Source organism: Hesperophylax consimilis, chromosome 8 (assembly GCF_061612785.1).
Source record: "Hesperophylax consimilis isolate HC1 chromosome 8, BYU_Hcon_1.0, whole genome shotgun sequence".
Classification (NCBI taxonomy): Eukaryota; Metazoa; Arthropoda; class Insecta; order Trichoptera; family Limnephilidae; genus Hesperophylax; species Hesperophylax consimilis.
The window spans coordinates 1,742,293-1,769,357 of record NC_142843.1 but is presented as its reverse complement, the minus strand read 5'-3'; the positions used below and the strand labels follow the sequence as shown (position 1 = coordinate 1,769,357).

General features: G+C 34.3%; 2 protein-coding genes across 2 annotated transcripts; one reads left to right on the top strand and one right to left on the bottom strand.

Moving 5' to 3' along the window:
- Positions 1-600: 600 nt before the first annotated feature.
- Positions 601-11,275, top strand: LOC149421390 (uncharacterized). Its single transcript, XM_089634371.1, has 5 exons — positions 601-668; positions 8,225-8,345; positions 8,830-8,949; positions 9,570-9,807; positions 10,837-11,275. Exons 2-5 carry the CDS (start codon positions 8,230-8,232, stop codon positions 10,954-10,956), a joined length of 594 nt encoding a protein of 197 aa, XP_089490497.1. The 5' UTR covers positions 601-668; positions 8,225-8,229; the 3' UTR covers positions 10,957-11,275.
- Positions 11,276-13,788: 2,513 nt separating this feature from the next.
- LOC149421389 (carboxypeptidase A2-like) lies at positions 13,789-24,945 on the bottom strand. Its single transcript, XM_089634701.1, has 10 exons — positions 24,894-24,945; positions 24,310-24,707; positions 23,889-23,946; positions 18,855-19,115; positions 17,532-17,788; positions 16,338-16,547; positions 16,048-16,222; positions 14,961-15,111; positions 14,541-14,730; positions 13,789-14,139 (listed from the first exon to the last, which is right to left on the bottom strand). Exons 1-10 carry the CDS (start codon positions 24,943-24,945, stop codon positions 13,789-13,791), a joined length of 2,103 nt encoding a protein of 700 aa, XP_089490827.1.
- Positions 24,946-27,065: the final 2,120 nt, after the last annotated feature.

The window sequence follows — 27,065 nt, the reverse complement described above, 5'->3', positions numbered from 1 at the left end:
CCATAAATAAACCACTCGTACACCGGTGCACTGGGATTAATGCTGCTAGCTCCTTAGAGCGGGCTCTATTAAAATACCTGTAGAACAGACTTTGCATGTCCACATTGCGTCTGCGCGTTAGACATGACAATCGGTCTGTTAACAATGGATTGTCAATCAGATGGACCGCCCTCCTTCGCAAAGATCTACCCTACCGACAAAAGAGAAATATAGTTCAATAAGAATATTTTTATATATATTCTTATACTTATATTTATATATATGGCGAATTTTTGGCGTTTTTCCCTTGCCGACGTTAATCAGACGGTTGCGTTTGGAATATCGCAACTCTTTGGAATATTTATTATTTTATGCCCAACTGTGCTTTAACGTTTACAAGTCAACTTCTGGATACAAATATATAACAAAAACATACACAGTTAAAAGTAAAAAAATATATAAAATATGCTAAAGAAGAGACTCTACGTACTACAATAATAGCTTAGGGAATAAAACAGTATTTAAAAAAATCTTCAGAATCTTTTAGTATGACTGGTTTATTTGTGTAAAATGTTTCGATTATGCCCATCACTACGAACGTCAAATGTCAAATGCAATAATTATTTTTCATCTATGCATATGCACTCCATGCAGCAGTTTGATTTTTTGATTTTGCTGGGTTTACTTTTGTAAGTATAATAAATTATACAGAGAAGTACATTTTTAGCAACTAATTGTTGTTTTACTTGTACCGTTCGCTCTTTTTACGTGTATTTATTGAAAATGTCGATGTAATGTAGCGAAAACTCTCCTTGTTAGCGATTATTGTATTGACAGAGATTCCGCTATTTTTAGTAAACATTGTAATTCAGAAAATTTGACAGCATTTTGCGCCATAAAGAAGTCAACCATTCTAAACAATTAAATCACACACTAACTGATTCATTAACGAAGATTATTTTAGTAGCAATTGTTATTACCAAGAAGAAAAGTTTAGTAGCATTACAACCTATTTACCCTGTAGGTAGAAAATGGATCTCAAAATATGTTTTAGCCCTTGGTCCTACTGGCTAGGTATCGGCACCGAATCGACAAAAACCAGAGATACTGTGCAGAAAAATCCCACAATGGGTGCGCTGCCAACCGTAGTGAACTTTACTTTTCTGTGCAGGGTCTACAATTTTTGTCGATTCTGGTACTGAGCCAGTGTAAAGTCTTGGTAAATGCAGGGCCGGTCCTAAGCAGGACAATACCAAACAGTCCTAACACCGAGATTAGTTTTGTTGCTAAGGTTGAAGATGTGTTCGGTGTTGAAATTAAACTATGTAATATTTTATAATAGATTTATTCTGTTGCCGGGATAAAATAGCGGTGAATAAATTTGAACAATATTTTATATATCACACAAGTAATTAATCACAACAGACACAGCAAGGATTATTTAAGTAATCGTGGATTAAAGAAGTTGTTTTGAATAGCGTGTTAAAGATATGTAAGTAGTAGACTGCCTGAGTACCTTCCCGCTGTCGCTTATATAAGGTGCGAATGCATCGAGAATAATCCAGCGAGTAGGTAGATAGGCAATACCTACGATGTTTCGCTAGTAGGTTTTAATGCGATTCAAGTTGCACCTAAGAGAACGTTCCCAAACATTCTAGTTATTATCGCTACAATATTTTGCCACCCATTCCACCGAAGATTCTAGCGGTCGCCCAGTGCCTGTAGGAATAGCGCGGTAGTTTCTAGTACCATCCGGCTTGACCTCTAGGCAACGGCCGAAGTGTCCAGTAGATTCTACGATGGCCTAAGTACCGTAGCACCTTAGTGCTTGGTACTGTGTACTAAGTAGTACCTGACACCGTCCGACTCGAGTAGTGGCGTACCACTACAGTTTTCATGGAAATGGCATTACACAAAAATACAAATCACCCGAACATTATTAGGTCCAGTGATAACCTACTTAGGCGCCTACTCGTAAGGGGTGTCAAAATTTCACTTGCGACAGGTGCATTTGGCTCAGAGCCGGCCCTAGGTAAACATTCCTTACCCCGCAAACTGCTAAATATGCACAAATTATTGAAATAACATTTCGTTTCAACTCAATTGGTACAAGAATTCAATTCATTCCTCTTCAGTTGTTGACAGCGGTGTCAAATAGTGTTTACGGTAGTGTTTTTTAAATCTGCAAGCAAAATACAATCCACCCAAGTCAAAAAAGTGTCAGTGTAGGTTAAAGTGACTACCGCGCATTTCATGAGCCTATTTTTTACACTCGTAAAAGACATTTGTGTCATTTTTTGTACAAATTAAAAAATAACATTAAATACGTCAAAGTGATTCCCGGTATTCTACCTAAATATCTACAAACAGTTAACAGTTAAGTTTATCATAAATAATAACATTGTGTGATAACAAATACCAAAGTGTTTATGCTACAGACACCAAAAATCGTGCAAAATTCTACGTTTTAACAGTGATTCCACCATATAAAAACTTGAAACAGTGGTTCATATGTGGGTACGTTTATTTAACAACATATTGTTGATTGCCTGCCAACAGGCGTTAGTACCAGTCAGCAAGGGTGTTGCGAAAATTGCCAACAAACAGGCGCTAAAATAAATTATACACACCATCAATTGTATCAATCTCCAATACGAATCAACATTAAAAAAATCAAAATACATAAATGATGAATTGCCAAGCCTGTTCTGAGCCTACCCTCTCAGACGAGTCCGTTTTTATATGTACACTTTGCAAAGGAACATATCATTTACTCTGTGGTGGGGTAACAGAAAGTTCATACCGTCGCCTCAGCAAGGAGCGACGCACACAGTTAAAATGTTCTAAATGCTTATGTGCTGTGCCCACTATCAAAGCAAGTGGTAGTGCCCTTGTGGACACTGAACTACTTTCTAAGTTGCTCGAGCAAAATACCCAAATTCTCGCCACTTTGGCAACTATGAGTAAACAGTATGAGGATATCTTACATCGTGTCCACGATCTAGAAGCCACAAACAGTTTACTTGAAAAAAGGAACACTGAGCTGGAAACGAGAATCGACGTCCTAGAAAACCAAATGGAACAAATTGACAGGCAAAATAAGTCAAAAAATGTTGAAATTAGGGGGATCCCCGAAATTAACGGGGAAAACTTAAATAACTACATTTTTAACATTAAAAAAATAACCAAATCCACTAACGATTCCAATAACATCGATGCAGCTTACCGTATCAACCAAAAGTCCAAAAAAGATCAACGCAGGCCAATCGTAGTGAAATTCAAAACCAGCGTCGACCGTGATGATTTCCTGAGAGACATTAAAAACTACAACAAACAAGCCCCGAACCGTGAGGACAAACTTAACACCGCCCTTATCGGAATGGCAGGACCAAGTTTGCAAATTTACATTTCGGAACACCTGACTTTTCGCGCAAAACATTTATGGTTTCTCGCGAGAAAAGCTACACACGAAAATTGGTTTAAGTTCGCCTGGACAAAGGGAGGACAAGTATATGTCCGCAAAGACAACGGAACACCTGCTATTATTATTAACGAAACAAACAAAAACATTTTGTCTCCCTCAATCAATAACCAATAAACAAAGCTCGTTTAGATATACTCACATAACTTACTTTCATATGTTTATACTTTTTCACATAAATCTCTATGTAAAACACAGAATCAAGAAGTATATGTTGTGTTTTAACATACTCATGCTCTATATCCTTTATATACTTATGTTATATATTCGCAACAACTATATATATACTCTGTATACTTATGATTTTGTTATATATACTTTATATCGTTATGTAAAACATTCACAACAACCAAATCCTTATATCTGTTGTATACCTTACATGCTTATGTTTTCTTTTCATATTCTTTATATGCTCATGTTTTATAGTCTTTATAAGCTCATGTTTTACCTACTTAATATGGTTATACTAACTTATATCTCTTACGTACTTTATTTGCTTATGTTTTCGTTTCTTATTCTTTATATACTTATGTTTTATAATCTTTATAAGCTCATGCTTTACTTTCTTAATATGATTATATTAACTTATATCTCTTGTATACTTTATATGCTTATGTTTTCGTTTCATATTCATTATATGTTTATGTTTTATAATCTTTATAAGCTCATGTTTTACTTTCTTAATATGATTATACTTCACATTCTTTACATCCTTAGGTCTTATATTTTCAACAATTATATTTACACTTTATATACCTATTCTTATGCCATATATATTGTATATGCTTATGTTAAATATTGGCACCAACTAAACACTTATATCTCTCGTATATCTTACATGCTAAAGCTTACGTTTTACATTTTTTATATGCTTATGTTTTATCTTCATCATAACATTATGTCTTATATTATTTATATACCTAAATTCTACATACGTTTCATGTTTTATGTTATATGTTATTTATAAGCTTATGTTATATATTCGCAACTACTCTTATATAAAACACACGTTTTCAAATTCTGATGAATAATATTATCACGGATGAACTAGATAGCACTTATAATATAACAGAAAAAGTATGTAATAATGTTGATGAATGTAACCTCGTTTTCAAAAATATGACAAACTCATTAGTAATTATGCACTTAAATATTAGGAGCATTTACAAAAACATGAATGAATTATTATGCACCCTTAGTCTTTTAAAAACTGAACTCGACTGTATTGTTTTGACAGAGGCACACCTTAATACAGTAAATATAGATAATATACCACAATTACCGAACTTTACTTGTATTTCGACGAAAACACACATTAACAAGAATAGTGGCATAGTTATTTACGTTAACCAAAAACACCAAGATATATCTTATAAAGAAATAAACATGACCCTCACGAACTGTGTAGCATTACAATTTAAAATAAATAATCAGATTTATCAAGTTATTGCTGTTTACCGAACCCACGGATCAAAAACTCAACAATTTATAGAGAACCTCAAAGATGTAATAAACAAAACAAAATGTCAAAATACTATAGTGACGGGTGACTTCAATATAAATATAGGTCTAAATTCAAACAGCGTCGAAAAAAATGATTTACTTAATACGATGGCTGAGCTTAACTTCATTTCATGTATAAACGATTACACTAGAGTTGTGCCCCTACAAAACCCATCATGTATTGATCATATCTGGACTAAGGCTGACACAACTACACAATTAACACCTGTCATTTGGAAAACAAACATTACCGATCACTACACGTGTTTTTTAATTCTTCATTTAAAAAAAAATATGTCCTTTTCCAAAACTGCATTAAAACAGTATAACATAAAAACCTTAAACATACAACTTCTTGAACAAAAATTGAAATCGGAAAAATGGGAAGAAACATTAAACACCGAAGATGCCGAAAAATCTTCAATTATATTCGAAAAAACACTTCGCGAACACATAATAAATGCAACTATACATAAAAACGTTAAACCTAAATCAAAACATAGAAAAATTAAGCCCTGGATCACCCATGGAATAGTTACCTCAATTAGGAATAAAGAAAAACTATTTTATCAAACCCGAAAACAACCTAATGACTTAACTTTATTACAATTATATAAAAAATACAGAAACAATCTTACAAATTTAATTAAAAAAACAAAATAAAATTACTTCAAGGTAAAAATTGAAGATAGTGGTAAAGATAACAAAAAAGTCTGGGCTACAATTAACAACATTATCGGCAACGGTAATAAAAATAAACAAATAAATAAAATAACTTATGACAACGAAACAATAGACTCAATAAAAGAACCAACTAAAATTGCAAATATTTTCAACAACTACTTCGCTAAAGTCGGAGAGAAACTTGCCAAAAAAATCGACTCGTTCCAACCTAAAAATACTACCAATACATCCACACAAACTTGCCAAAATATTTTTGAAAAATTTGAAAAATGCACCCAAATAGAAATAGAAAAAATTATAATGAACCTACGAGTGTCCGCGAGCCCTGGTTTTGATAATATCACAGTAAATATATTAAAACAAATGAGACAATTAATATCCAAACCAATTGCACATATCATTAATAACAGCATACAGCAAGGAATTTACCCAAAAGTATATAAAAATACAATAATAACCCCGATCTTCAAATCAGGAATTACATCTGACGTCTCGAACTACCGTCCCATATCTATTGTATCTAACGTAGCAAAAATATTTGAAAAAGTCGTAAAGTCACAATTAACTAAACATATCACTTCAAATAAAATCATTAATGATAACCAATTCGGCTTCAGAGAAAATTTAGGTACGCAAGATGCAATCGCAAAAATAACCTCTATAATATATAATGCTCTTGACTCGGGAAATAAATGTTTAAGTATATTCATCGATCTAAGAAAAGCTTTTGACAGTATAAGCCACAAGAAGCTAATAAAAAAATTAGAAAATATTGGAATTCAAGGAACAGTTAAAGAATGGTTTAAAAGTTATCTTCATAAAAGACACCAACACGTAAAAATTAACAATATATTGAGTGAACCCACCTATTCCGAATTTGGAATTCCTCAAGGGACAGTTCTAGGCCCAATATTGTTTATCATTTACGTGAATGAAATGCTTACAGTACCAAAAAATGGAAAAATCATATCTTTCGCCGACGACACAGTTTTAATCATAGAAAAAAAAACTTGGGAAGAAGCCTATCAAACTGCGAACGTAGAAATAAACAACTTAAAACAATGGTTGGATGACAATTACCTCTCCTTAAACTCTGACAAAACCTATTTCATGACTTTCACATTATCAGACAAAATACACCCAACAATAAATTCCAATATAACTATCCATAACTCTTGTAATAATTATACTGACAACTGCTATTCACCTAAATGCTCAAAAATCTCAAAAAAAAGTAATATTAAATATTTAGGCATAATTATAGACCAACATATTAAATGGACTGAACATATTGCGCAAACTGTAAATAGAATACGTAAACTTTATTACGTATTCCTCAAACTAAGAAATATATTACATAAATCTTTGCTACTAAAGGTTTACTATGCATTAGCCCAATCAGTTCTGCAATACGGAATAATAGGATGGGGAGGAGCGTATAAAACCAACTTAACCCCACTTGAAATAGTACATAGAAGACTCATCAAAATTATTCTTAAGAAACAATTAGACTATTCAACCCAAAAATTATTCGATGAATTCAAAGTATTAACAATAAATAAAATTTATCAAAAAAACGCATTACTACAAATCCATAAAGACAAACTAACAATAAAGTCATTTAGCACCAGACCGAGAACCTTAGGACAAATAATAATCCCTAAACTTAATACTACAACAGCCCAACATCATTACACATACTCAGCAATAAAATGCTTTAACGAACTCCCTATAGAAATACAATCCGAGAGGAATTATGAAATTTTTAAACAAAAACTCAAAAAACATTTTACTATTAAATAATTTTTAAGTATGTGTTACGATGTGCCAACCAAAATGTGTCCATTATGTACAAAATAAATGCCATCTTATAATTTTCATTATGTATAAAAATAATTTTTCATTATGTACAAAAAAAAAACAATTGCTACTTATATTTTTATTATATATAAAAAAGTAATTCTTCATGCATCCAAATTGTAACAACTGATAAGTATGTATAGTACTGTCAATTTGATAGTGCTCCCTCCCTAAACACGAGAATTTCTCAATTAGGGAGGTATTGTTACCACTAATATTATATATTATATATATTGTTTAATTATGTATTATATGTATATTGGTTAATAAATAATAAAAAAAAAAAAAAAAGAAACAACTATTTACTTCAGGGGAGATGGAAAAACATGTTATTAGGTTCTTAGTTTGAGTTATTCAAATAATTTTTTTGTATTTAGATTGAAGTGGAACCTTTTGGCAAATGTCGCTTCATACTAACTTTGATATTGAAAAAAAATTAATTGAATGCAACTTTTACCAACTCCCCCGACTTAATTACAACAAGTAACAACCATTTAAGTTGAAACAAAGTGTTATTATAATTAATAAGAAGTAAGCGGAGTAGGAAAACTTTACCAGAATCTTAATAAATTAACACCATACTTTATATTCAAATCTAGAAGTTAACTACAGAAGAATTAAAAAAAATATATTACCAGAATCTTAATCTTGATATATTTATTTACTCTGAATGGTAAACAAAACATATTAATTTTTAACAAATTTGTAATTTAACAGTGAAAATGCTGGACAAATTTGGTCAACCGAAGTCAAGGGGTGTCAAAACATTGAACTTTACATTTGGCACTGAAGTTATGCTGTATAATCTACACGCCGATGAATACATACCAATATTTAGGTAATTATTTGTTAGATGAACCATCACTAAATTCTACTTCATTAATTCTGTCATATTATTATTATTAAAAATGATTATTGATTCTTATAATTTCTTATCCAAATGCGTAATATTGTAATTATTTACCTAACTGCCGCACTTTAAACCACAGAATATGGTAATTACACTTCGTTTCAACAACTACTTCAAGAAATAACTATTCACGTGCACAAAATAGGTTCTTAGTTTGGGTTAATTAGGTAATTTATGCATATATAGATTGAAACGAAATTTTCACAAACTTTAATCCATACTAAAGTATCCCAAAATGGCCGCAAAGAGATTGTTTTATTTGGGAAATTTTGATCTTTAAATTTTATAGATAATTGTGTTGAAATTTCTATAATCTGTGGCTATTAAAAGTGCAGCGGTTACATAAATATTAACATAGGTTGTTATAATATTCAGATTTTTTTTGTAACATATACATTTTTTTTTATATTAGGAAATATGACGTGGGAGGAAAAGAATTTAACGATTTGGTTGTTGAAGATTTGATAATAATGGGAATTGATTCACCTGCTCTGCGCCAAACTATTATCGATAATTGTTGCGAACAACAAAGGTAGCTATATTGCATATTATATTATTATTGTTTATTCATATGTTTTTGTATTTGTTTTGCTAGTGCGGGAGGAGTGACAAAATTTTCAACTGTGCTCAAAATGTCCATCTTTTTTCTGTTTTGTTGTTGTCTTTCTTAGTTGAGAAGCATTTATTGCTCTGTAGTTACTTACCTGTAAGCGCTCGCATACTGCTTTCTAACACTGTATGCGGGGACATTGAAGGTCTAGATTCTTTCTTATATTATGTAGTCGTTTACACAAAAAATTAGATTCTTGCGAGAGCTCCGAAGGGGTGACCATAAGTCACCTATACCGGGGTGGGACAGCGGTGGGGCACTTCAATGTGCTCAAATATTAAGCACGCGTTTGGTGTGTTCTCCGACTCCGCACCGGAGCCGAAAGGATCAATGAAGTATCTTCCATTAAAATACCGATAGAACAAGGACAAGCATTTGCACCTGATATTATGAATTAATTTATATTGAACCGTTTTATATGGTTTATTTACGTTATGGTTAGGTTTGTGTATGATGGCGTAGTTTGGGTTAATTTATGATTGTAACAAATTTGATTAAGCTCTCATGATAATAAAATAATGGCGATGTTTACATTTTATCAGACCCGATCCATACACAGCAGATGATGCGTATCAACTATTAACAAATACAAACCACCAGCTGCAAAGGATCAACCTGGCCATCGTCACCAACAATTCGTCATTGATCAAAGACCCCGACCCCCAGGACGCCCTGGTCTCTCCTAGTCTCTTCGCCACCACCGTGATGCTTCAAGTTATCGAAAGCATCGAAGATAAGTTGGACGCCATGAGTGATGCTCTATCCCACACCATACTAAAGGTAAAAATATTGTAATCCTACGCCGTTGTGCAATATTTTACTGAGTTTTATAAACCAGACTTTGTCTTTTCAATTGTGGAAAATTAATCGGTTTGAAGACATAGACATATAAAACAATAGACATTCCAATGAGGGAAAAGGGAACAAAACAAGTTACGCGAAGCGGGGAGGTGACGTGACCTTCGTTTAACGTGACTTAAGTTTGAAGTGATTTGTCAATAAATTAATCTGACAGTAATAATAATAATAAGTGTTTTATTATTTTTTTTTTTCAACAAATAGTTATAATGATATCTTAACTGGGATCTCCCATGCTGAGGATTTCATTTACATATGGTTAAAATATAGTAGTATGTATAGTATAAAGTAATTATAAAGATAATGAATAGTGTTTTTTTCTGAAATAATAATAAATACTAGAGTAATAATACACCATGGTGTTTTTTGTTCAGTTGAGTTGTGTCCGTTTCAGTCTGTATTTGGTGTATATTATCTATTTCTGATCGGCAGATCAGAAGACATACAAGACATACAGATATGTCTCGTATCCAGCTTTTTATTTGAGATTTAAATGTTAAAATATTGTTGTGAGTTTTGAATGAGAGTGGTATTTTGTTGTAGAGTTTAGTACAGGAAGCTTTTTTGCCCAAATGTTGTAATTGTAGTTGCTTTTGGATATGTTTTTGTAGTGTTTCTAATACATATATGTGTTAGTTTTTATTTCTTGTGTTTGTATTTATGAATGTAAAGGAGTATTAATTTAGAATAGAGTTGTGTAAGTGACATGAGCTTAAGTTTGTTGAAGATTTCGTCAGTGTTAGTTCTTACAGGGCCTTTCAGAATAATTTTCATTATGGCTTTTAATGATTGATTTTAGGATGTTGTCATTTGCACTTCACGCACTTGACATTTGTATACAGGCAATTCGCTTTGTCCTATCAGTATCTTGGCTTTGAAAATAAAATTTGCTTATGAATGAGTAGTCCTTTTTATAATATGTACTAATAAATGTGTTTTTCCTCTTTTCAGGAGGCTAACAAATTAACCAAAAAGCACAAAAGAAAACAAAAAGTTGTGACTGCGACCGTTGGTGGAGTTATAATCATTGCCCTCTCGTATTGCCTTGTCAAGTCATTAAGAAACCTGTAACATGAAGTTGATATATACATAACATTGACCACTCAAGCGATAGCTACCAAAAATTGATTTTTATCAATTTATTATTTTTTTAAAACCTAAAAATATGGAATTAATGGTGGAATACAAGTGGGTTCGTCGACTTTAAACCATAGTAAGCAGTTTACGTTTTTCCTTATTAATATTCAAAAGTATGAATTTTGGAATGAGCGCGGCCAAATCTAAAACCTGAAAACTCTATCGCTCAAAGTGTTTGTTTTAAATACGCTATCGCTCTAGTGGTTAATAATATTTAAATTTTATATAACATAATTTATTTTGAAATAAATTATTTAAGTGATCTTTCAGTGTTTTTCTTTATGGCTGTTCCACACTTTTGGTGAGACTACTAGGAGCTATCTCAGATGATGGATGATAATTAAGAGAGAACCACGCATACCTTTTATATACCTACAGTTGTCTCATTTTAATGCCTCTCTCATATAATACTTCGGTCGCACATTTATTACACTGTAGAAAGGGTTATTGTCATCAGAGAGGTTGGAATATAACCTCGCGATTTACAGAACTTCTTAATCTGTAAATCGATGTTCAGTTGTTTCTGTGGAGATGCTGATTAAAACTCTCGAATTTACTAACGATAAATTTATTCGGAGAATAATTTTTGCAGAGGAATTATGACAGTCACAGTTAGCAGCTACTGCTCTAGCAGTGATTCCAGTGGTATAAAATATTGTCAAGAAAAAATATTTGTAATGTAAATTAAAGCAGTCCTTCTACAACACTAATAATCTTAGCAACATGAGATACTCTGGCTCCCTCCAGGGGGGTATAACTCTGATTGAAAATTTGAACCGAAATATTGTGATGACATATATGTTTGCCTAACTATATCCACCAATGAAAAACTCTGAAAATCTATGGAATAAACTTTCAAAGTTTTTCATTGGTGTATAGTATAATAAGTAGGCTCCGAATGAGAATTTTACTGTCTATATATTGGCATATCTATGGTTTTTTTGGGCAAATTTGTTTCATACAAAAAGTCCGAAGTTATCAATCTATAGAAGTTGATTTATGGCTCCCTCACTTTGTCTCACTGAGACAATGCAAGCAACTGCAATAGCAGTTCAAGTAAATTGTGCCTTCCCATTGGTGCACTGCAATGTGTTGTTGAAGTGCATAGAATGAAGATAACACAGGAAGTGCCATGTGGGCATGTTCCAATCCTTTAGTCTGAGGATTCGCCGCTTTAATTTTGTATGTGTTTCGGAACTGTGTTTTATCATCTTTATGAAATTCAAATGGGATGGCGATATACATCAAGTGTATCAATCAATATATATATCAATTGTAAGGTCCTTCTTCCACAAGGATACGCACGTATCCGATACTCATGTTGTGTACTCACGTTGCAAACAACTTGTCAGGCACAGTCCATTCACTTCGCCACCAATTATTGTTGAATTCCAGAAACATCAAATCTAGAATGCTTTCATAAACTCATTCACAACCAAACAGTTGCTGCAGCTGCCATTTTTATATGCTGTCATTCTTAGTTGACTGTTTTGTTCCTAGCATTGATCTAAAGCACACACATTATTACAAAAGTCTTATACAAATTAATCAAATAAAATTTACTTGCGCATGCTGAGATTTGAACCCACGACCTCCAGCTTGCTAGTCGAGAGCCTTACCCCTCGACCGTCAAAGCTATAGGGAAGGCATTTCGATTGTTCTTATATATTCTGTGTTGAAGTGAGTATAATATCAGAGAAATAATAATGTTTTTCTTGTCATTTATTTATTACTAAATTATACTTACACATCTTTCTTATTATAAAAATAAATCATCTGTACATAAATAAATACTTAACATAAGTAAATAAATAGTTAAAACCCCTATAAATATTATTGTTTTACTGTACCAAATTAAAAAAATGTACAAAACCCATTACACAACCTTATCACATAAATAAATAAATTATTGTAGTTCTGGAAATGAGAATATAACAGCCGCATGATGAAAAATAGTAAGTTTCCCAGACAAAGAATATTTCTAAAGAAGTTTCCCTAATGGTTCTGTTATCCCAAACTTATCATTTAGAGCAGCTGTATCCAAAGTCCGAATAGCACAAGAAAATTAAATGAATTATAGTCTGTCCACATTAAAGTTTTCTGCTGAACATAAGTTTCCCTCAATTTGTTCATTAAATTCAACACTCCAAAATAAGGCACCCAATAGGGAAATAAGTCACCCTATATTTGTAAATATAATTCAACATGTATAATATGTACATTTATACCCTGACAAAAACATAAAGGTACCGGTAAAAGAGCAACTATTTACGACAATTTTTTGCCGGCGGTGTTTCTGCCAAGTTTTCCACATTATCGGTCCAGATTTTCGTGTATTATCCTGTCTTAATGGTGATTTCGCTCGGCTACAGACAATATTTCCAAGCCAAATCTATTTCCTTCTCACTCAGTTACATTATGTGCGTCTCTGTTCGCCACTTATCCGCTACCAAAACTGTCTTTTTTTTACTATATTTCTATTTTTTTTTTCAAGTCTGGCTGAGTTATTACAGGAGATTGTGTTTTGTGTTGTGAATTTGTCCCATTACGTCAATTTTGATGGGACACGACACCTTGCCCTCGAAGGCTATTGAAGAACCAAGAACCATTTTGTCAATATGTAACAGACAATTTATCTTGTTCATTAACCAGCACCATAACATAGGACATAAATTTAATCTAATTTGTTCATTCAATTACATATATTGTCTTGAATTGTAATGAATATCTTCAATTTAATAATTAGTGAAAATGATAAAGTTTTGTTCACAGATTATCAGCTATCACCTTAACTGCTTCCCAAGTCTCTTTTGCAGTGGGTATTATCTGGGCTCCCGGAAGTAGGAACCCATAAGGGCCAAACGAATCTCTCATCTTAACTCCGTAGGAATATTTGATTCCGGCTCTTGCTTTGGCCCAGTCATGAGCCGTGCCGGTCATTGGCTGGAGCAGGTCGGTCATGGAGCCAATCTGGTACTTAGTTCCGGACACGGCAGTAAGTGCATTGAGAGCGAGCTTGCCCATCTCCATAAGGTCGTTTTTGTCAGAAAATTGATTCCTGGAATGCGTAGTCGGCATCACCCACATTTGTGCATAAGAATGTAGAGTCAAGTAGGCCTAAAAATAATATAAATATATAATTGCAAACAAACATTCATCTTGTTAGAGCGCTATTAAAGTATGTGCTTAGACGATGGTTGAAAGCAAGGGGGGTTCTAGACTTTTTGTTAGACAGCCTCCCCAAACTGAAAAAACTTCATAGAAAAATTATAACACACAGTCAAGGGTGCTTATTTAAGTGTTTCGGAAAATATTTCAACATTGAAAAAGGAAATTAGGTGGCTTTCTTGAATATGTTATTTAATTTTTATAATTAAGTTGACAAAAGATACCCACAGTTGTCATGGGTTCATTCACTGCACTTCAGGTATGAAACTTAATAAATAGGTATGATGCTTGGGAACTGAACAACATAATTTATATAATTCAATTTTATCCAATATGTGAATATAACATACCTTAAATTGATCTCTATTCTCCATTAGGAAGTTAGACACCGCCATAGTCTCTGGCTCTGAAAATGGCCTCGGTCCTGCGTAATAATCATTGCAAGGATCATTCGATGATCCCTTTTCTCCCCAGTGGTAGTCCCAATTTCTGTTGGGATCTACACCAATACAGTCGGTGTTGCCCCAATTCCAAGGAAACCTACAAAGTATAATAAGTACATTTGTTTATTATATTGTCTTCAAATTATACATAAATTAATATGTCTTCAAATATTTCCCACCAATTTTCCACACGACATCTTTTCATATTTGTTTATGGAACACTTTTTAACATTTTAAATTTAAAATGTGGTTGCAGGTAGGAACCAAATCAAAGTTCCTACATAATTTACTAAATATTATTCTGTGGTATTAATATGATTATCGTACCAACTGTTGAAATAATTGTCCTCGTTGTCTGAATATTTTGAGCGAGTTTTTCTCCATAGGCGATCATTTGTATGAGAATGTTCATATCCATCAGGATTTCCTACTGGGAGAATGTACCAGTCTGCCAATCTAAGCATATCCAAATCTGCTCCTAAATTAGAAAACAAAATTATTGAATGGGATTATGGTAGGACCACACACAGAAGATGTTTTATTATATTGGTTTGACCCTTAGGATGCCGGGTACAACTCTAATCGCTCTCCGTACACCGACTGACACTATTTTCTCCATTACGTACTTGTTTTTTGCAAAATGATGTTTTTGTCAATATTGTAACGTATTACCAGACGTGTTTACATATTTATAAAAAAAATCTACATTGTGAGGTTTCCCATGATAGCTACTTACTAATTAAATTCAGAGAAATTATTTTTTTTCTCTCTCTAATTTTCCAGCAAAATAAGGGTTCTTTACAATAGAAATAAGTTATATGAGGCTTTCCTGTAAACAAATGTGGTACTACTATGACTTTGTAAATGAAAAATTATGATATTTGACATAAAATAAACATATTTGCAAATAACGAAATGACAAGCTATAATTTTTTATATTTTTTTTTATATATATTTTTTTTATATATTCAATAATATTGTTATTGGGTTTATAAAAACAGTTTATTTTTAAACAAGTTCTGCTGTGTAATTATTATTACGCGTGAGTCAAACTGTCCGGTTATTGTTATTGCTATTGTTATTGGGTTTACCCAATAACAATATTATTGAATATGTATATAAAAAATAAAAATTAAATTGGAGTTCTACAAAATAAACTTGAAAACAATAAAAAAAAGACAAGCTACAATACTTTTAAGATAAATTATTTTCTTGTCAAGCGAATAAAAAAAAATAGTATGTCAGGAGCATTATTTAAGGTTCAAAATACCATAAAATCAAGTGCGGTGAGCTACTAGGTAATCCACGGTGGATGCCTTGGCACCCTAAGCGTTAATAACATTTTTTTGGTTTATTTTTTCCAAAGAATATGTATAATGTTCAATATAATATTGTATGTGGATATGAATTCTACCATTGCCTTCCTCGCCTTCCACGAGTGTGTGGAGGAACCACGTGGCCACGGCCGGTGATATCCATTCCCTCGCGTGCATCCCTCCATCAATCCAGATGGCTGGTTTCATTCTGGATTTTAATTTCCACTTCTTCCTATCTCCACTGTCACGTGACCTGTTCCTCGGTAAAGATAACTAAATAGGGCAACATTAATTTTAAAGGTTAGGTTAGTTTTTAATACCTTACTACATACAATATTGATAAATGATCGTTTTATTTTTATAATAATTGGGTATTTAGGATGTTTACCTTTGCAGCGACTATAGGGAGCCCTTCAGATGACCTTCCTAAAGGCACAAGGTCCACAATTTTAGGATATTTAAGGGACAAATATTCCATGTAGCGAAGTATATCGGCATATCTGTGGTACCTTCGCCATGTCATCGGATGGCCTCTGACCTTCTCCAACTCCAAGCGTTGAGTCTTTGTAAGCTTAGGATTTTCATACTTGATCGCTTTCTGAAAACACAAAAAATAATAATTATATTATGCACATTATTACTATGGAATTATGTATTGTGAAAATGAGTGTTTCAAACATTGATAAAGGGTTAGTACAAAACAAAAACAACAAACGAACTTTGACTTTTAAGGAATTGTTTGTCAATAACAAGGTTTATAAAGCTGGAACAGAACAGAACCCAGGCACGCAGAGAGATATAAAGATAACCTACCACAATAAATAAGGCAACTAAATAGGCTTCTTCGACAGCTTGAAGACCAAAAGAGTAGTTATTGGAAGTAGCCATGAGTCGTTCATGAGCGAGCTGCACAATTGAGCTAGCTCTTTTTGATGAGCCCTATTCGTATGACTCCCGGTAAGCCGTACCACAGCTCAATTGCACGGTTACTCTTTTTTATCAGGAGATATTTTAGAAAAATAGCGCCATTAAAATTATCCAAGTATTAATTGTTATTACATATTCAGAAACGTTAACGTCGTCTGACAGTCCGACATCTGGACTTGGACATATGTACCTACACCAACTAACTACCTAGTTTTATTTTTCTTGTGGTACGAGGCGGCATTCCGGTACCGAGAGTCGTACGATCATTCCTACGCTGGCAGCCATATTGGGAGAGCCGTAGTGAGCGAGTTGTATCGGGGGAGCACAATATTTTCATTGCTCATACGCCAATGGGGGTGTCGTTCAATTGAGTCGACTCTTTGAGCCGTATGAAAATATTGAGCAGGTACCGTTTAATAAAATACCGCTAAATAAAAATAAAAATTTGTACTGCTCTAAATAAAATGACCCCAATGTAACACTATAGGGAATCCATTGGGGCAACTGGAAAGACAGACAACATGAGACTTGTATTTAAGGGATAGAATACTAAAGCTTGATCTGCGACAGGTACCAGTTAATGTCATATTCATATCTGCGCAGCTTCACACAGTTCTTAATCAAAAGGTTCCTCTTCAATAAGGTAAAACATTACCTGAAGGTCCCAAACGACTACATCGTATTCCATGCCCTCAGAGTTTAAATGATCTTTGATATCACTTAGTAATCCCGGGGGCACCAGAAGATCTGCCGACATGTTCATGGAGGGGCTGGACCACCACATGAGCCCGGAGCCCTGCGTGTCTTCTTGCATGTCCTTCAGATCCTCGACTTTCCATGCTGTATCTGAAAATATTCTCAGCAACTGGAAACCTTTGTAGCTTCTTCGACGACGCTTCTTTCCAGGTGATTCTGTAAAGAGAGGAAAAGTATTTTATGAAATTGAAATTAATGAAATGCATTTAGCCATCCAGTATAAAATTGCTTGTTTACTCAGATCTTGTGTTGGAAAACCAAGCAATCGTGTAGATGAATGCAAATAAGCCAAGATAACAGAATATGCACACATAATTGATGCATTTTGTTTTATTTGTTTCGCTTCAGTCTCACTGACTACATCATACATATTTGCGTGTGTGTACAGTTAGTTTACTGAGTGCAGTGTAAAACGTGAAAAGCGAATGGGCAACCTTTTGAGACTCCATAATTCACGACTGTCTCTTTAATGTTGAACAAATAACTACGTTTTAATAAATGATTTGTTTAGACAGTGGCTGTAGAATAAATTTTGCGAAAAGGGGTATACTCTTTACCCGCCTAAGTTGTTATTGAATATTTCGTGATGTCTCCTGGTTAACAACATGATTTTCCAAGTATCGGATTCCTCTTCCCATCTGGGCCGTTTGATGGATTCCCCTATCTTAGTAAGCGGATTGCAATTTTTATAGCACGTCAGGTGGGAATGTTGTCCTTGTTCTACCGGTATTTAATATTGGAATATGCTTCGAGGAACTAGCATCATTGATCCCTTCAGCACCAGTGCATAGTCAGGAAGCACGCAAAACGGAACTCTTAGGCTCGGCTGTTAAAATATTTGCCAGCTTATGTGTTTATTCTGGCCTAAAACATTGGTATCTTCAAGACCCATGTTCACTCCTTCCTTTCCACAAAAAGATCATTCACACAGCATTTCAAAAATTGACATAGGCCGTGAGAAAAAATATTTTACACAGGGCCTCCTATATGGAGTTAATGTAAAAAAGATGTGACATGGATGATATAAATGGATCGGTGTTAGTTCAACTTCTTCCCATTTCCTACAAATATTGGTGCTTTTCACTCCCAAGAACAGTATGCGTCTTCTGAGTTGACACTACAGCTCTGGACACCAGTTCCTGTCTATCTACTGCGCCACCCACCCTCTCCACAATAGGGAGAATATGATTTTAGATAAGTATAGGTAATGACTTCTTACCACTTGAATTTTGGCCATAAGCTCCGTCGTCCTCTTCAGCATTGACAATGGCATCGAACCAGCCCGTCTGAGGGGCGGGTGGCACTGTGGTAGTGGGGGGAGAAGGGGGCAGGGTGGGGGGCGCACTGAAAACCATCTGGGGCGGGACGGTGCTGGTGGCGGGGGCGTCAGATCCGAAGAAGCTGCCAAACCAACTCACCGAAGGCGTCTCCGGCTGATCCTCGGGCTCGGGATCATCGTCATCAGAGAAGAAGTCAAACCAGCCTGGAAATCAAAAATATAGATTATTTTACTAAATTCAAAATTTGTAGCACTGTCAGTAATTAAGGCGATGCAACTAATGCAAAATCATATGTTTTTGGTTTAGAAATATTATACTGCAAGTAGAATACATCTTAGCCTTTGCTTTAATAGAAATTTTCTTAGAGGGTTCGTAAGTAAGAGATTTTGCACTACAAATATTTTTTTTATAGGACTGATACTTAACTATGGCAAAGGCTATTAGGTATTTCATTAATAGTAGGTTTTTAATTAAAGCATCTTTAATATTGCTTAGCGATAAAATTTTTAAAACCAAAAACTAATGATTTTGCATTACTTCACGTTGCTTAGCAGTTCGCCCATATTTCATATTTAATGCATTGTGAAGTTCAGGCCCAAGTATTTAAATGTTTTTCAATCATATTTTTAAATAAATTAATTTTCCCTAAATATAATTAAACCATGTCCGAAAAAAGGTTCGGAAGTAGGAGATTTTGCACTTCAAAAAATTTTTTACAGACCTGAAACTCAATTTTTTCAAGAAAATTAATTTATTATTATTTTTATTTAATAAAGGCTTTTCAAAAAAGCGATTATATAAAATGCCAATACGTGTTCTACTCGTATTTGATTAAAGAATCTACATATTACAATATTTCTAAGCGATCAGATTTTTACCAAAAATGTCTGATTTTGCATTAGGTATTTAGCATTGTTTCGCCCTCATTTCCTTACCGGTCGCAAAACACCCCCAATCGGGGTGAATTACTGTGTGGTGTTACGTAAAAATAAAAGTGACTGATGCTAACCGATTTCACTGCCTAGGTATTTTTATAATTGAGTTCTAGAGAGGCGTAAATTATCTCAGATTTGTAGATGCTTGCTTACTATCTTACTAATTGACGTATTTACGCAGTGAAATGAAGTGTACTCAATAGATATGACTTGTTATTAGTGCATAGATAGTAATGCACTTATAACATGGAGATGAAACCGAGATAGCGTTAAAATCGAAACTATTTCACTGCAAGTGTGTGCATGTGCAATGTGCGTAGCCATTAAAATTGACCTGATTTATCAGAATACAGATAATAATGCATCACTTGAAAAGTAATTGCTTTCAGAAACGGGGTGAATTAGTACACAGGGGTGTACTGGCTATTTACAGGTCCAAGATTTAAATTTGGCACCAATGTTAAACATCCATGTTGTCTTACATTAATGGTTGATTATCAGTTGCGTAAAATTTAAAATAGTTAATAGTCACATAATCATTATCACTAGACCCGTGAAAAATCACAATATATCATAATTGTAGAATTTGTGAAGCTGAAAGTAATTACATAAAAATAATATATTTGCTTATCAATCATTGTCTTTCAAAATAATGAAATATGTAATCGAATTTTAGTAAACTATCCAATGACATTAAAAAAATACAAGATACGCTATTTTCGTACCAATTGAACAAAAAAGTAACGATTTTGAAAAGGATACCCATTCAAAGAATATGCATATGAACGGGCCGCTAAAGTATGTCCACTGGACCTAGTTCAGTGAAACCACGCGCGTTTATAGAACAGTAGAAATATTCATTTTGAATAACCATTTTATCGCTCGTCTGATTTTGAAACTAGTTGCAATTTTGAATTAAACTAACATTGAATTTGAATAATGTTACGCATTACCTAGGAATATTTCACATTAGCCAAATTATCCATGCACCAACAACATAAACTGGTTTGTTTAATAATTATTTATCGTTTTTAGCGTATTTGCATTAATAAAGCTATTTATGAACCTCTGAAATCTCTCGATAATACAGGGTTTTCCAATAAGAGGTGTTATTTTGAATAGCCCGCTATTTCGGTAGATGTTACTTGTGAAGCTGTCATTTTTTGACATTTGACACGTAGAAACTACGCCATTAACAAAAATGGAACAATACATGCTTCAACATCGCATTGAAATTATTAAAATTCACTTGAGTGAATCAAATGCAAATCATCTTGAGTGATGAGGCCCATTTCCACCTCGGTGGCTTCGTCAACAAGCAAAATTTTCGCATCAAGAGTTATTGTTGAAAAGCCTCTCTATCCTCAACGTGTGACTGTTTGGTGCGGTTTATGGTCCGGCGGAGTCATTGGACCTTACTTTTTCGAAAATGAGGCTGGAGCAACAGTTACGGTGAATGGATTGCGCTATTGAGAGATGATACTTTCAACAAAACGGTGCTACGTGCCACAGAAGCAACGAAACCATTGATCTTTTACGATTGAATATCAAAATAACACCTCTTATTGGAAAACCCTGTATTATCTCGGTAGAGGAATGCGTCGTAGTGATTTTATTAAGTTTTTTTTAGCATTTTAGTGGTCCCTTTTTTGAATATTTAGGTGTGATGTTTTTTCAATCGTTCACCACAAGGTAACAATACTATAGTTCGACCACCGTAAGAAGGCGGATGGCTAATTTTTTGAAACTTGCGGTTTAAAAAATAGGCATCACTTGTCCGCCCCTGGAGTAGAGGTAGGTAATTAGTATAGGTAGGTTTACCTCGTCACCGAAGGTAGGTTTACAGTAGATGGTACTTCCGAAGCCATTAAAAACGGGTAATAACTTTGCATCTATCAACACATAATAATTATTATTGGCCAATATAATAAATTGGATTTGTGAAAGGGTGATCTAAATTTGAATACTTGATTGAAAGTACCTATCTATAATTCAAACGGTATTATTTTTATGGTAATTTAATAGAAATTCAAAAAACGTCAAGATTAACATGACAAACAAACTTATTTCATATGCCCACATGTAGAACCAACATTAAATCCTCAATTCCCCGTATATAATAATAATAATAATATTTGGCTAATTTATATAGCGCCGTTTTCGTGAGAAATCACCTCAAGGGCGCTGTACAAATGTATTTCGTAAATAATTAATACTAGAACTACTGACTTATCTCTAAAACTTATATCTAGTGACTTACGACTAAGGCCTATAACTACTATCTTAATGACATATATACGAGTATTTACATATTTAGCAACTTACAACTAAAATTAATATTAACAATCTAATCTTACTAACGCCAAAAGAAGAAGGAAGTTATATTATATTAGGGTGTTTTTATTGTTAGCTGGATATATATGTCAAATGAATGAAATTAATGAATAAAATGTGCGCAATATAACACAACATTTCACAATGTCGACATTCCTGTAATCTCCATCGAAGCTAGAGTCAAGTTAGCTGACCCTTTACAAATCGCAAGTGCGCCCCCTGAATTTGGCAGCCACCTCTGTTCTAGAGCCCCAAAACACACGAAAAAACCCTTGAATCTATGCAGAAACGGGCGGTCAGTTCGATAGATTTCCCTATCTTGACAAACGGATTGCAATCTTTAAAGCACAGGCGTCAGGTAGGTACGCTGTCCTTGTTCTACCGGGATTATAATGAAAGATGCTCCGAGGAACTAGCATCATTGATACCTTCGTCATCGGCGCATAGTCGGGAACCACGCCAACCACGCGCCCAACATATGTACACGGTTGACATTTGTAATATGAGAACGGGTCGTTTCTAAAACTCGTTCTTGAGTTCAACAGCTCGGCTGTGGAACGATTTTCCGGCCCCTGTGTATCCTCTCTCCTACAACATGGGTCTCTTTAAGACCCATGTTCACTCCTTCATCTCCTCAAAAACGGTACCTCTTCCACACGGCATCCCTAAAGATGACAGGCTCTGAGGGAAGTTATTTTCTTCCAGGTCTCCTGTGCGGTGTGGAATTAATGTAAACAATATACTTAGCAATAACCTTCAGAAATATCTAATAGAAGTAACGCATACGATTGTAAATTAATACAATAATTTGTATAGAATGTATCGGAAGCATCTCCTGTCCTTATCCTATATTACTCTTCTTCTCTCCCTTACCTAATTAGTAAATTAGTTTTGAGACCGAATAAAACTCTGTCTCTAAGCAACTTTAGCATTAGAAAGTTTTTTGACTTAACTTAAATTGTATAATTTTTTGTATTTATGTACCTATAAGCTTTTTAGGAATAAGTTTCTTTAGACTCTAATCGGAAAATATTTAAATATTTTCATGCGTGAGTTTCACAAAATAGCAGATTTATTTTGCGTAATTAGAAACAGATGCAATATCACCACCAGAGCAAGGAGAGTGTGATTCCGCGTTGGGTTTTATCAAATTTTACGGTTTGCAAAAAAATAAATATTTCGAAGCTAAGTCAATGGGTGAAGTAAATGATCTTACGAAGTGAAAATAATTGATATTTGTGGAATTTTTCTCTTAGATAACCATGGATTGCTGTTCGAGAGTTTTTTGTGAAAAATAAAAACTATTTGTTTTGCGCTAAGGTGAAATGAAACCGAAACACACGCGATCAAAGTATTTAAAAAAATGTATTTACACGACGGGACTAAACTTGATCTTTTTTGGTATCTGGTACTTGATAGCTATACTAAAACTAAACGTCCAAAATCACATTAATTTTAAATAATTATTATACTGAAGTACGGGCCCTAAGATATAATGTTCACCCACTGTAACGCTGGCCGAAGCGCAAAACGGCATAACAAAAATAATCACGGTAATACTTTTGTCTTTGAAAATATAAAATCATATCGGTTTATGTTTATTTTGAAGAACTTTGTAATATTATGAAGAAAAAACAGTTGAACAAGTATCTCAAAGTATGTTTACGTTGGCGCAACACGTATGCTATCCCAAAAATAAGGACTTACCGTCTGGTGCTTCTGTGGTAGTTTTAGGTTTCTCCGTTGGTGGCCTGGTGTCCCACATCTGGGAAATCCAATTAGGAGAAGGCTTCCCGTCACTGCACTCTTTTCCGTATATCACAGTTTGAGGAACCCATGTTGGTTTCTTTGTCGGGCGGCGCGTTGAAGGTTGTTGACGCCTTATAGGCTGACGGGTAGTTCTTCTAACTATATTTTGATGATGGACTGTTGGTGATTTCGTTGGACGGTTGAGTATAATTTTCTTTTTGATTATTGCAGTCGTAACGGCTGTTTTAATGGAACTTTCAGTATTTGTAGGAATGTCCGGTTCACTCGTAGTTGTAATACTTTCAGGTCCACTTGTTTCAGTGGGTTCAACGATATCAGGAAGTGACGCGTATGATGTAGAACTGTCAACTGGCGTTACCTCATCCTGGTGGTGGAACGAGGTCTCAGGAACGTAGGCACTTGGGTGAGGTGGTATATTCCACCTGTTTGGGCTATCCGTCTGGGTCTGTGTAATTTGGTGGTTGGAATGTCTTTTCTTCTTTTTGGAACTCCCGAAAACGTTGTCGAGTCCGTCTAAAAACGTATCCAGAGGATCAAAATATTCCTCGGACTCAAAACTTTCGATCTTCTTTTTCTTGCGTTTTGGTGGATTCCTCGATACATCCTTCGGGAGCTTGTCGAAGAAACTATCAGTCAAAAAATTTACAACAGAGTCCCAAATGCCGCTAGATCTTGAACGTCTGCCTTGAGCTTGTGCACTCGCGATCGGTTCGTTGGGTTTCATTTCATTTTTTAATAACGCAAATTTTCTAGACACTGGATCGTAATAAAGATGTGAAGCTAATGAGGTAAATTCATTTATATTATCGTTGGGACGACGTTGAACAGTTTTCGCATTTTCAAGTGTTCTGCTGAAGGAACTTCCCGCAACATCTTGGAAAGAAGCCCTAAAGCTCGCGCTACTCGGGAAAATACTTCGGACATTTTGAAATGAGTAACTACTTTTGGCGTGCATGGTGACGAAGATGACGATGGGAAAAAGTGTCTCCGTCATTTTGCTATTTACTGCGGTATAAATCAAACGATTCGGAACGCGATTTGCATGCAGCTGTGAACATTTTCTTACAGTCGGTAGTACGAAGCGCCAGGGGCCAAACCAGTGGTGTGTCACGGCGCGAGTGCTGAACTGGGACTGCGGTACCATGAGGCATCCAGCCTGGAGTGCGTGTAGCCCCTTCTCCGCTAGAGGAGGTAGGTGACTCTCAGCGCAGTGCTACTGACTACTGACTAGTGACTGGTGACTAGTGACTGATATCAAGACTGTCCTCCCCGGTCACTAACTGTCACAGATTATGCACACGCCAGCGGCAGGCGGCAGTAAAGTATACAGCTAATATTATTATTGGCTTTGTCGCTATTTATTCTGAATTTTCACTATGATCATAGAAATTACACCCATTGGTACTTCAGTTTATTCCACCCGAATGCATGCAGTGCCCTAAAACACGTATCCGTGTATTTTGTTGGTAAGTGGATTATGAATTAGGGCGATCGGTAAATTATAACCAAACATATCTCTTATAGCATTATATCTCTTCTACTAAATCTACTCCCTTATATATAAATAATAATAACTATATTTATCATTTTTCTGAAAAGTCAACATATATGTTGGAAACCAGTTGACTGTCACACGAAGAAATATGAGTATTTGTAATTTATTAAGAATCTTTTACAATTTTTTTTTTAAACAAAGACAATCATTCTCGGGTTGCGAATAATCTGACAATATTTTACTACCACCACAGTAAGCGGAAAATATTGCTTGTGTTGTGGTGGAGGACTTAGCCAGCCGAGGAATTGAACGTACGACGCCTGGGTGGAACCCAAACGCGATGCCAACTCAGCCACTGACCCGAAAAATTAATGGTAATCCGGTTAAAAACGTTTCCTGTTAAACTTTTATTAAATTTCTCATGCAACTGCGTTTGTCTTGATAATATATAATGACAAAGTTCGAAATTATTAGGATTTTTATGAACACTTGTTCCGACACCGTGATAACAGATTGGTGTTTTACTATATGTTTATCAGGAAACCTATCCATTCATTCGTTAAGGGCATGCAATCCCGTTTTAACAGGATTACGAATAATTTGAATATATTCTTAATAAATAAGCAATACTCATTTATCTCCGTTCTTAAGCTAAAATGTACCACCACTACGAAACTAGAAAAATCACGTTTTATTAATAACATATACTGCTGTAATGTCATCGAATTTCAGGGAAATGGGTAAATGTCGGCGAATGTGTGAGCGATTGCTTCCAAAAATTGAGAGAATGCATTGTCATCGACAACAAGACTATCTGCCAAGTTTAGGCTTGATCGGATATAGGGTAGTGGGTTAATTTCCAAGATTTGCCTTTTTTCATTACCGATAATAAAGTTAAATTAAAATACCTAGATGTATTTAAAAAGAATAAAAATATGTAGATTTAAACTAAATATGGTGACACAAATGAAAGAATATCTTTGTTTATTGAATTTATATACGTCGACCGGTTTCGGTTGAACTCAACCTTCATCAGGACAGTACAAATATAAACTAAAATATAATACAGAGGAAGATTATTAAGTAAACAATAAAGAATAAGGAAAACAATAAAAATAAAAATATAAACAAAAATAAGTAAAAAAATAAATAAAAATAAGAAGGAAACAATAGAAGACGTATATAAATTTAATAAAGTGGTTTAAAACAAAGATATTCTTTCATTTGTGTAATAATGTCAAGCCACAAAGTGTTTGCTTCCTTCGATAATTTAAATATGGTGATACTGGTAATATTACAATTTAATATAACCGCAATATCTGCGTATGGACATATTATTATTAAAGTGCCTTATATGACTTATTATTAACTATTTACGAATAAAAACATGCAATGCTTTCACAGGTAACTGAGAGAAGTGAAGCGAAGTCATCAGTATAGTTTTAAGAATTACTTGGTAGAGGTAATTGCTTTCTCGTTTCAAAGAGGTTTCTGTAGATTTTCTACTAGATCGGAAACCAGAAGAAAGTAACAATTATTTATTCAGAATTAATAGCCCAAGTGACATTTTCATACACCATAGTTATTGACAGACATTGTACAATATAAACAGAAGAAAG

Bases quoted from the DNA above. Each gene is read 5' to 3' on its own strand.
- LOC149421389 (XM_089634701.1), bottom strand. From the start codon at position 24,945: ATGACGGAGACACTTTTTCCCATCGTCATCTTCGTCACCATGCACGCC. The intron at 19,116-23,888 runs GTAAGTCCTTAT...TTTGATTTCCAG, and splicing joins TACCACAGAAGCACCAGACG to GCTGGTTTGACTTCTTCTCT. The intron at 15,112-16,047 runs GTAGAATTCATA...TTTCTAATTTAG, and splicing joins GGAAGGCGAGGAAGGCAATG to GAGCAGATTTGGATATGCTT.
- LOC149421390 (XM_089634371.1), top strand. From the start codon at position 8,230: ATGCTGGACAAATTTGGTCAACCGAAGTCAAGGGGTGTCAAAACATTG. The intron at 8,950-9,569 runs GTAGCTATATTG...ACATTTTATCAG, and splicing joins AATTGTTGCGAACAACAAAG to ACCCGATCCATACACAGCAG. The intron at 9,808-10,836 runs GTAAAAATATTG...TCCTCTTTTCAG, and splicing joins TATCCCACACCATACTAAAG to GAGGCTAACAAATTAACCAA.